We start from the raw sequence: 12,019 nt of genomic DNA, 5'->3' as shown, positions 1-12,019 counted from the left end.
TTTGTTTTGTTACATTTAACTTTTGCCATTGATGATGTGAAATAGTAACCTATTGTGTTTACTTGGCAATTCCCTATAAATATCCTGATTTGTATATATGTTTGATAATTATTACCCTTTCAAGTTCAACCCTTGTCATTCATAACTTTGTACATGTTTCTATTTTTTTGTTTTTTATCTTATTGACTTGTATGAATTCTTGATACATTCTGGATACCTTTTGTGTGTTACATGGATTGCAAATATCTTCTGTGAGTCTGGAACATTTTTCACTTAAAAATTAAATAAATAAATAAATAAATAAATAAATCTAGATATTCCTTAATCCTTCACTTAAGAATTTGTGTTCCTTTTTCTTTCCAGTATAATTCTTCCCTATTATAAGGTTCTAGAAATAATCTCCTATCTTGTCTTCCAGATTTTTAGTATTTTACTCTCAGATGTATGCATTTAAATGATCTTGAATCAATTTTGGTGTATAATGTAGCATTAATATACACTTTATTGTTATTCCATATCCTTAATCAACAGTGCGTTCACCATTTATTAACCAGTACTTCTTTATTCAATGATTTCATTGCCACCATTGAATTGAATAAGTTCGTATGTGTGTGGGTTTTAGGAGGCACTCTATTCTGTTCTATTAATTTATTTGTCCCTTAGAAATACATTATATTAATTACTGAAACTTTAAAATATGTTTTGAAATAAACCAAAGTAAATCACTGTTTTGTTCTTCAAAGTTAACAATTTTTTACCTTTTACCGTTCCATATACATTTTAGAGTCAACCTGCCAATTTCCATGAAATTTCTTTTTTTTTTTAAAGATTTTATTTATTTACTTGACAGAGAGAGAGACAGTGAGAGAGGGAACACAAGCAGGGGGAGCGGGAGAGGGAGAAGCAGGCTTCCCTCCGAGCAGGGAGCCCTATGCGGAGCTCTATCTCAGGACTCCAGGATCATGACCTGAGCCGAAGGGAGATGCTTAACGACTGAGCCACCCAGGCGCCCCTCCATGAAATTTCTTATGGGAACAGCAGTCAATCTATAGATTTGGTGAAAATTAACCTAAGAAAATACTGAATATTCTTGACTGCCAACATGATCTATTTTTTATTTTTCCACTTTTATTAGTGGTTGTATAATTTTTTTAAGATTTATTTATTTATTTTAGAAAAAGAGTGGGAGAGAGAGAGAGAGCACAGGTAGAAGGGGCAGAGGGAGAGGGAAAGAGAATCTAATGTCTTTCAATAAAGGTTGACTATATCCTAAAAAGTCTTTACCTTTTAAATAATATTGTTAAGTAACTCATATTTTTGGCCTAAGTGTGTGTGTGTGTGTGTGTTGTACATATATATGGGTATGTATATATGTACACACATACAAATGTGTATATATATATACACATGTGTACAATACACACACTTTATCAAAAATATGTTATTTACCAATAATTATTATTAAATATATGTGTATAGATATGTGTGTGTATTTTCTCTTATTTTTTGTTCTGCATTTCTACTTAATTTTAATATTTGAGTCTCATTCTTTGTCTTATTTTACTCCTATTTTATAATATCCATCCAGTAGAATGTCTGGTATTCTGATTTCGCTATGTCAAGGTGTTGTCAATACTGATTTTTATTTATTCTGTGTTGTCATAATTGCATCTGAAGATTCTCTTTTTTCTATAATTTCTCAGTTATTATATGTTTAAATATAGCCTCTTCTCCAGGTTTTTTCCCCCTCTTTCAGGAATTTCAGTTATTATATACTGAGGCTTCTAATTCTATCTTCCTTCTCCCGTAGTCATTTATATGTTGCATCTATCTAGTCTACTGTTAATTCTTGATTTATTTCCCACTTTCATTATACTTTTCACATCTAGACATGCCATTCAGCTTTTTTTAGAACTTCTAGTTGAATATTCTCTTCTTATAATCTATATCATTTATTTGTTAATTGTAACAGTTATAAACATACACTATGTTATGTTTACAACATTTGTTAAACCAGTAAGTACAATATAGGCTCACTGGTTCAAAAAACACTATGTATTCAGCACTGTTCTAGACATGGGGATAGAGACATTAACAAAATAGTCAAACTTTTTCCCTCATGAAATTGACAGTTGAGGACAAGTGATTTTTTTTGTACTTCTCTTATGAGAATTACTATCATAGAAGGTGGTGATGCCTGGTTGAAGATATTTCCTTCTAAGTAGATTCTGTATATATTTTCTAATATGAGTAAGCAATTCCATATTATTTTTGCATTAAAAAATAAAACTCTCTCAAAATACTGTTAAATGCCTCACCTTTTTTTTCTATTTAAATGGTTAAATTTTAAGTTTTCATAAACATGCATTCCTTTTAAAATGATATATTGAAAATTTTAAGTTTGTAAATTAGGGTGACAAGTGGGTAGTTGCTAAGGAAATATTTGCACTCAAATTACCAGAACACTTACTACCCAACCAAAAAGAAAATTAAGGTGTGGTGTTTGAAAAAATACATTTCACATCTTGGAAATGATTCTAGAAATTAGTTTAAAAAATATATTTTCTAATTCAAAGAAAAGAAAACCTAATACCCTGAACCAAGATGAACTAAGATGTCATGAAAAAATGTCTTAATGATTAACATATTTGCAATCAAAATGCAAAAATTACTCATATCAATCAAGATGCAAAAATTACTCATATAAAACTTCATTAAATGAAATGATCACTATACAGTATAAGGAAGCCATAGGCTTTCTTAACAAGGACAAAAAAACCCTCCAAAGATAGCCTAGTGAGTAAGAAGAGAATCTCTAGATGAATCAGGTCTATCATTATTCAAAGACACTCAAGAGGAAAACAGATTTGAAAGATGGGACTTGGGGCTTTGATAATAAGTATCACTGCACCATATTTCTATGAAGCATAGTTTATCTTGGTTCATTTTCAAAAGGCCTTTTCCACTTAAGGAAAACTGGGTATAAATATAACATTCACTAAGTTTGCATGGATGAAAATGCCAAGTTTACATCTTACAAAAAAAAAATCTACATGATTTTAGAATGTGAAAAATGCTAGTGCTTAATTACATGTGATTCAACTCCTCCACTTAATATTGACAGTATTTTCTCTGGTATTGTAATTTGCACACGTAGTCTTTCAGAATCTGCAAGAGACAAATGTTTTATTAGAGTAACACCATCACCTCATAGTTTCCTCCATTATTTCCTCATCTAAATCCATAATCTTTCATATGCCACCTTTTTTTAAACTATCTTTTCAAATCACTCAATTCCCACTTCTTTCTAGAAATACAAGACTTTAAAGAGAAATTCAGTACAAATAAAGTCAGTTCTTTTGGACTTTTCCAACTACAGGGTCCACAAGTCGAAAATGCAAAGCAATATATGAAACTCTAACCTTGAGGCATTCACTCGAACCATGGCATCTCTCATCTTTCATACGGTACCAGGAGGAGTGGGAAAGCCGCCTCACATCCAATGTGGATTTTGGTTGGGGAAGGTGATGCAGCAGTGGGCTCTGGCTTACAGAGTCGGAGCCCCTACAAGAAAGCACTTTCCCAAGGACATCTGGCCTCTCAGAAGAAAACGGAGAGGAGAGCTGACATTCCCAAAAGGTCAGAGGAAAGGTTCTTGTACTTACTATTGTCTGTCTGGACCCTGACGAGCCCGGTGAGAAGAAGTAGTAAGCACAACATGGCTTCATGTCCTGTATGCCAGCCCAAATAACGGCAGTTGGCTTGCCTACAGGGCAGTTGGGAGCGCGAGGAGACCCCTCCCGGCCACGCACCCAGCAAGAGGCAGTCGGCTGTGAGAGCAGGGTGGGCCAAGAGGATGGGTGCAGTGCACAGTTGAACGTAGGCTGTCTTGGCCCCTAAGTCTGTGCAGAAGACTTCGAATCAGTTTGACGCCGCTTTGAGGCTAAAAAAAAGAGCAGAATCATTTCCAAAATGCACGGCTGAAGAAACAGTTATGAACAGGAAGATTCATACACACTTCTTACAGAACTTTTCATTGAAGATATCATATAGATATCTTCATACATATATTCTAAAAATATATCTACATACATATATTCTAAAAACCATAGGCTAACAGTTCGATTAATATTCAAGTGAACAAACCAGTGTAATTAACACCTAGAGTCAGATCAAAAAATAAAACATAGAACCACCAAAACCCCCAGAGTGCCCCATGACAATCATTACCTCCACCATCATAGATTAGTTTTGTCTGTTTTTGAACTTTATATAAATGGAACTAATCACCATGTACTCTTACATGTGAGTTCTTTTAATATAATGATTATGAGAGCCATCCATACATCCATACATGAAGAGCAATAGCTTTCCTTTTTCCTCATAGGTGTTTATCGCCCATTGAATTAATATAACACCATCTGTTTTTCCATTTTACTGTTAATTAACATTGGTTTATTTATAGTGGTGGCTATTAAAAACCGTGTTTAGCTATTTTCTTTCTTTGGTGAACATATGTAGTGATTTCCTTTGCATATATTTCTAGAGTGAAGTTGCTAAATCACAGGGTATGTTTTATAGATACTTCCAAGTTTTCCAAGATTGTTGTACTAATTTATATTTTCACCAGAAATGTATGAGAATTCCAATTCGTATCAATGCCTAGACTTGTGTTTTTGTTTATTTCATTATAGTCATTATTTTGCATTTTCACAGTTATTAATAAACTTTAGCACAATTGTATATATTTATTGGTCATTTATATAACTTATTTGGTAAATGCCTATTTGAGACTTTGGTCCATTTTTCAACTGAGTGGTCTTGTCTCTTTCTTATGTTGAGCCTATTAATGCATTCCAGATATGATTCTTTTGTTGGATATCATGGTTTGCAAGTATCTTCTACACTGGGGCTTACATTCAATGGATTTTTGTACATACACATTCATATTCAGAAATTTACTCCCCTGCCCCCGTTTGCTGGGGTTTTCATATGTATCTTATTGCAAGTGTGAATTTTATCAAAAGTTTTTGTTTAGGGGCACCTGGGTGGCTCAGTCGGTTAAATGACCGACTCTTAATTTCAGCTCAGGTCATGATCCCAGGGTTCTGAGATTAAGCCCCACTTTGGGCTCCCACTGAGTGTGGAGCCTACTTAGGATTCCCTCTCTCTCTTTCTTTCTACTCTTCCCCTCCACCCCACACCCCCCACCCCAGCTTGCTCTCTCATACTCTCTTTCAATTAAAAAAAAAAAAGCTTTTGTTATATAAATTGAGGTGATCATATAGTTTTCTTCATTTTCTGTTAATTTAGTGAATTAAAATTATTGACTTTCTAGTGTTGAAACAAATTGTATGCTGGGATACATCCTATTTGAGGTACTATCTTTTTACATTTTGCTGGATTGATTTGCCAGCATTTTGTTTAGGATTTTTGCATCCATAGTCATAAGAAATATACGTCTGTAATTTTCTTTCCTTGTAATAAACTTGTCAGTTTTTGTACCAGAGTTAAGCTGGCCTCATAAAAGAAATTGGGAAATGTTATTCCTTTCCTCTAGTCTTTGAAAGAGTTAGTGTAATGCTGTGAATATTTCTTCTTCTTATGTTTCTTAGAATTTAGAAATGGAGTGATTTGGACTTAGAATTTTATTTGTGAGAGACTTTCTTTTTAAATTATGAAGCCAATTTTTAAAATACATACATATATATTCAGATATTCTCTTTCTCTTTGTGTTAGAAAAGTTCTGTTTCTGATGGATTTTATCTATTTCTTCTGAGTTGTTAGATATATTGGCCAAAGTTGTTCATAATACCCCTCCCTCCTTTATCCTCCTTTTGAACTCTATAGAATCTCTACAAATCCCTTTTTTTCATTGTCAATATTGATAATTTTGTGATTTTTCTCTACATTCTTCAATCATTCTTTGAGTTTATTATTTTTATTTTTAAAATAAGTTGGGGATTTCTTTTTTTTTTTCCTATTATATGTTTGTTTTCTATTTTATTGATTTTTGCTCTTATGTTCCTTTTTCTACTTTGGGTGTAATTTCTTTTTCTAGCTTCTAAGAATGGAAGTTTATCTTATTCATTTTAAACCATTCTTCTTTCTAATATATATATACATTTAAAACTATAAATGTTCATTTATCATCACTTTAAATTAATCACCAAATTTATATGTATTATATTCAACATATGTTAATATGCTTTATTTCCATTAATATTTATTTCAAAATATTTTCTAATTCACATCATGGTTTCCTCTTGCCCCATATGCCATTTAAATTCCATAGTTTGAGGATATCTCACATACATTTTTCTTATTACCATCTAATTTAATTCTATTGTGGTCACAGATCATACTCTGAATCATTTTAGCCATTGTAATTTACTGAGAGAAGATTCATTGTGCATTAGATGGTTCATTATGGATAGATGGCTCCATGTAAAATTCAAAAGAGTGTGGATTATTCACTTGTGAGCTATATTATTCTATAAATGTCAATTAGGTCAAGTTAGATAAGTTTCAAATATTTTACAGCTTTGCTAATTTTTTGCCTGCTTGTTCTTTTAATATACTCAACTAAGATAGCAGATATTTCTATTACTCCTTTGTGTTCTATCAATTTTTTTATTCTTATATTTTCAAGATATGTTATTTTATATATGCCCATTTAGGGATGTTTTGTCTTCTTGATGAATGGCTTTTATCATTATGAATATCACTCTTTACCTATTGTAATACACCTTGTCATTTTCTATTTTGTCTCACACTTCCATATCCAGATTTGTTTTTTCATGATTAGAATTTGTATGGAATATTTTTTAAAATTCTTTTACTTTGTAAATGTGTCCTTATATTTACAGAGAAGGATAAACAGCACTGTGAATATACAAATAGCAATATCCAGACCAGGAGAAACTACAAGAAACTACAATGCAAAACCTGGGATCTTTAAAAAATAAGTTATAAGAGGGGTAAAATAAGTGAAAGGGATTAAGAGGTCCAAATTTCCAATTATAATTTTTTTTAAATTATAAGGGAAAAAGGGGATGGAGGGGAAACCTGTGAATTAAAAGAGACAATGTATTATGAATTGTAGAAAACACAAAGGATGAGATTAAATCATAATGTCCAGGGATGCTTTTTGGGCGACAGAACTATAAAGACATACAGATATAATTGTTATGAAATCAGCTGGAAGTCACTTTGGTGGGGGAGGCAGGTGTGACTGAGGGGAGCACAGGAAGGAGCTGCTGGGTGACTGGGATAGTTCTGTTTTTCATCTGGATGGTGGTTACAAGGATGGCATCTCATAAAATGCATTCATATGTTGGTTTTCTGCATCTATGTTTTATTTTACATTAAAAGTAATTTCAGGGGCACCTGGGCAGCTCAATCATTAAGCGTCTGCCTTTGGCTCAGGTCAGGGTCCCAGGGCCCAGGGCACCGCATCGGGCTCCCTGCTCAGCAGGAAGACTGCTTCTCCCTCTCCCATTCCCCCTGCTTGTGTTCCCTCTCTCCCTGTGTCTCTCTCTGTCAAATAAATAAACAAAATCTTAAAAAATAAAAATAAAAATAAATAAATAAAAGTAATTTCAAAACATTTTTAAAAGTGTACCCTTACTTTTAAAGTGTTTATGTGTGGGCGCCTGGGTGGCTTAGTTGGTTAAGCGACTGCCTTCGGCTCAGGTCATGATCCTGGAGTCCCAGAATCGAGTCCCGCATCTGGCTCCCTGCTCGGCAGGGAGTCTGCTTCTCCCTCTGACCCTCCTCCCTCTCATGCTCTCTGTCTCTCATTCTCTCTGTCTCAAATAAATAAATAAAATCTTAAAAAAAATAAAATAAAGTGTATATGTGTATTTGTAAATAGCATATAGCTTTCTTTTAACTCTAGATTGACAATATTTAGCTTTAATTGAAGCAATATGTCTATTTTATTTACTGTTCATACAGATATGTTAATTTTACTTCTCTCATCTTGCTAGAAGTTTTCTATTTTTTCCTGTTTTTTGTCTTTTTTTTCTTTTTTTTTTTTTTAAAGGTATTTTATTTTATTTTTTTTTAAAGATTTTATTTATTTATTTGAGACAGAGAGAATGAGAGACAGAGAGCATGAGAGGGAGGAGGGTCAGAGGGAGAAGCAGACTCCCTGCCGAGCAGGGAGCCCGATGCGGGACTCGATCCCGGGACTCCAGGATCATGACCTGAGCCGAAGGCAGTCGCTTAACCAACTGAGCCACCCAGGCGCCCTTTTTTTTCTTTTTTTTTAAGATTTATTTATTTTAGAGAGAGAGAGAGCTGGGAGAGGAGCAGAGGGAGAGGGAGAGAGAATTCAAGCAGACTCCCTGCTGAGTGCAGAGCCTGATTCGGGGCTCAATCCCATGACCCTGAAATAGTGACCTGAGCTGAAATCAAGTCGATGCTTAATTGACTGAGCCACCCAGGTACCCCATCACTACTTTTATATTACTATATGTTTTGGTGAGGACCTTTTTGGGTTGATTTTGTTCAGTTATCTCTGTGACTTTTGGGTCTGGATTTCTGTTTCCTTCCCCAGATTCAGACAGTTTTGTTATTATTTCTTCAAATACATATTCTGTCCCTTTTTCTCTTTCTTCTCCTTCAGGGATCCCTATTATGTGAATGTTATTATGCTTGATGGGGTTGCTGAGTTCTCCAAGTCTTTTTGCATAATTTTTTCCTCTCATCTTCTCAGTTTGATTACTTCCCACTACTCTGTCCTCCAGGTCGCTGTTTCATTTTTCTGCTTCATCTAGTCTACTATTTATTTTATGTAGTATATTTTTAATTGCATTTATTGTGTTCTTCATCTCTGATTGGTTCTTTTTTTAATTTCTTTTTTAAGGATCTCGCTATTATCTTCCACTCTTTTCTCAAGTCCAGTGAGTGTCTTTGTGATCATCACTTTAAATTCTCTATCAGACATATTACTTATTTCCATTTTGCTTAGGGATCTTGCTATGATTTTGTCCTATTTTTTTTTCATTTTGGAATATTCCTCAGTCTCCTCATTTTTTCTAACTCTCTGTGTCTTTTTCTCTGTGTTAGGAATCAATTACATCTGCTCTTGAATGCAATGGTCTTATGAAATGCCCTGTAGCGCAATGTCCACTGTTCACTAGAACCAGCTGTTTCAGGGGTATCTCCTGCGTGTTGCATGCACCCTGCTGTTGTGGCTGAGCTGCATTTCCCTTCAGTCCAGTCATCTGCAGTGGCTCTCTTTGCCTGTTGTGGGCAGTGTTTGGTCTCTATGGTATTAGTGGGCCAATCTGGGGCTGACTTGGGCTTGAGTTGAGTTAGAACAGGCATTTGCCAGAGATGTGGTAGCACCAAACTTCAGGGAACTTCCCTTGTGTTGTCTCCTGAAAAGCTTTCATTGGTGGGTGGGGCCTGCAGTCAGACCAGCTGTCTGCCCCTGGTCCACTGCTGAGGATGCAGTCTAACTTGTGTGTGTGGTTATTTTTTCCTCACTCTGGGGAAGGGGTCACTTTGAAGTAATGTTGACCCTGTCCAGGCTGTTTGCCCACTGCCAGGCTTGTGATACTATCTTGGATGGGCTCTGGCCAAGGGCATATTTTATGGGGGTGGATCCACTAACTTGCAGGGGGGCAAGACATGCAGTGTTAGCAAGTTAGCTAGTTAGAGTTGGTGCTTCACGGGTTTTAGCTAGTGGCCCTGTGTTTATGCTGGGGTGCAGGGGAGGGAAATGTCACCTGCCAGCTCCTTTGTTCCTAGAGGAGTCTCCCAAATGTCTCTGTCCTTGCAAGACATGATATGAGATTAGTAAACAACTCTCCTTCCTCCATGCCCCATGAATTTTTCACACTGCTGCTTCTATGCTCTCTCTCTGCAGGGCTATTTGTTGTGCTATCGCTTTAAGGTGAAACACTCAGTTTCCCCTTGCCTCCTGGCTCTCCCAGAGCTGAGTCTGATTTTTTTTACAGAACTTTTTATTCATTTGACAGAGAGAGACACAGTGAGAAAGGGAACACAAGCAGGGGGAGTGGGAGAGGGAGAAGAAGGCTCCCTGCTGAGCAGGGAGCCCGATGCAGGGCTCGATCCCAGGACCCTGGGACCATGACCTGAGCCGAAGGCAGACACTTAACGGACTGAGCCACCCAGGCATCCCGCTGAGTCTAATTTTTAAAACTCTAAGTTTTAAGTTCTGCTGGTTGTAGGAACTCATGAAATTCAGCCCCTCTGGTTTCAAAGCTAAATGTTATGGAGATTTGTCTTGCCCATCTGGACTCCCCAGTGTGATAGTCTGCTTCTCCATGCCTACAGGCTCCTCCTTTCCACTGACAGTCCCTTGGGGCCATTTAGCTCTCCCACCATATCTACACCATTCCTACACTCTTTCTTGTGGTTTCTTCTCTTCATTTAGTTGGGAAGTTTGTTCTGTCAGTCTTTGGGTTGTTTTCTGGGTTAGTTACACTGATGTTAGTGTTATGTAGTTTTATCTGTGGGATGAGGTGAGGCTAGTTATCCCACTAACCATCTTCCCAGCAATCTTTTCCCTTGACCCTTGCTTTAGAGAGTGGTTACCTTGGCTAACATCCTCAGCCCTGGCCTGGGAGTTAGGGAGACAGAGAGGAAAGAACCAGCAGAGGATTTAGAAAGGGAAAGGTAGGGATCCCAGAGTTACAGGAAATTTCTCTCCACGAAGAGCCTGGCCTTGCTTGGAGACAAAAAGAGGTGGTTGAGACACCAGTAGTCTTGCCCAGATGGGTGTGCAGTCTTCTAAGCTCAGAGAGCAGTGCAAAGAGAAGGAAAGATGCTGGGCCGGAGCACAGCCAGCATGGCAGGGCTAAAGGCCATTGGTAAGCTCTGAGGCTGGAAAGTAGGAGTACTCAGGAGTCCACCACACTGTCCTCAGCCTTGTGAGTAAGGACCGCATTTGCTTTCAGCTCATGCTGGCTCACCCTTAGGGCTCCCAACTGGCTGGGCAGCTGCCACAGGTTGAAGAAGAGGAAGCACCAGAAACAAGCTTATGCCTTTGCATTCAACTGATTTGTTCTGGCTAAGGTTACATTGATTAAACCCTTCAATAGTGACATAGGGGCAAATGAGCATGATTTGTTTTCTGGTGAAGTTCTTAGTAATTTTGATTCTCCATGCCATGGTTCTCTGGCATGATTTATTGGCTGTAGTGGAGGAAAGAGAAGAAAATAGAAATGTTAACAACTTGTACAGGAAATTTTTTATTTAAATGCTACTGCAGAGTTAACTTATTATCTTTGAAAATAAGGAAAAATCAAGAATATTGAACTTGATCTTGGGTAAGACAATCAAAAAGCACTTTTCTTCAACTGTGTGTGTATTCGTAGAGTATTAGATTGTAATCAGTTGAAGAAAGGGAAAGGAAACCTAAGTGTTTTGTTAACAGTTACTCTAAGCACTAGCAGGGAAGCTACAGAGGCGGGAAGGGCAGCAAGGCAAATAGGAAATATGTCCCAGGTGGACAAAAGCATGCAACTGTCTTTGAATGTTCTAAGAGAAATCTTAAACCACACATATCCAAAGCCTAACTCAACTTCTACCCACCTCTCATTTATACCTTCTTTTATCCCAGTACAGCCTTTTGCAAGGATGAATTGTGTCAACAGTTGCAACGTTAAATTCCAGTCAGGATTAAAACTTGGACCTGCTAATAGTACACCTGGGATCCTCAGAAAGTTTTATTAAAATAAGGCAGGCCAGTGATCATGAACTAAAATAAATTAATGGCAATGAGGATGAAGGAAAGTTATGGTAGAATCATCCTGATATGTATTTTTTTCACACAATTCACCCACTAAAGTGTACAATTGAATGATTTTAGGATTTTTCATATATTGATCACCACCATATATATCACCACTCCTCACCCCCAGCTCTTTAGCCCCCTCCTAAACAACCCAGCCTTACACAATCACCAAACTTTGTCTCTATAGATGTCTTTGTTCTGGATATTTCTTTTTCTTTTTTTTAAAGATTTTATTTATTTATTTGA

The 12,019-nt window shown here is 36.5% G+C and overlaps 1 protein-coding gene across 1 annotated transcript in view; it reads right to left on the bottom strand.

Annotated features, from left to right (window-relative positions):
• LOC110573097 (disintegrin and metalloproteinase domain-containing protein 2-like) overlaps positions 1 to 3,720 on the bottom strand; it is a 150,499-nt gene extending 146,779 nt beyond the window's left edge. Inside the window, exons 1-2 of the mRNA XM_021681526.1 lie at positions 3,666 to 3,720; positions 3,092 to 3,168 (exon numbers count right to left, since the gene is read on the bottom strand). Of these exons, the coding sequence (XP_021537201.1) occupies positions 3,092 to 3,168; positions 3,666 to 3,720 (132 nt within the window). The remainder of the gene's footprint in view (positions 1 to 3,091; positions 3,169 to 3,665) is intronic.
• Positions 3,721 to 12,019: the final 8,299 nt, after the last annotated feature.

Source organism: Neomonachus schauinslandi, chromosome 2 (assembly GCF_002201575.2).
Source record: "Neomonachus schauinslandi chromosome 2, ASM220157v2, whole genome shotgun sequence".
Taxonomy (NCBI): domain Eukaryota; kingdom Metazoa; phylum Chordata; class Mammalia; order Carnivora; family Phocidae; genus Neomonachus; species Neomonachus schauinslandi.
This window is presented reverse-complemented; position numbering and strand designations above follow the sequence as displayed.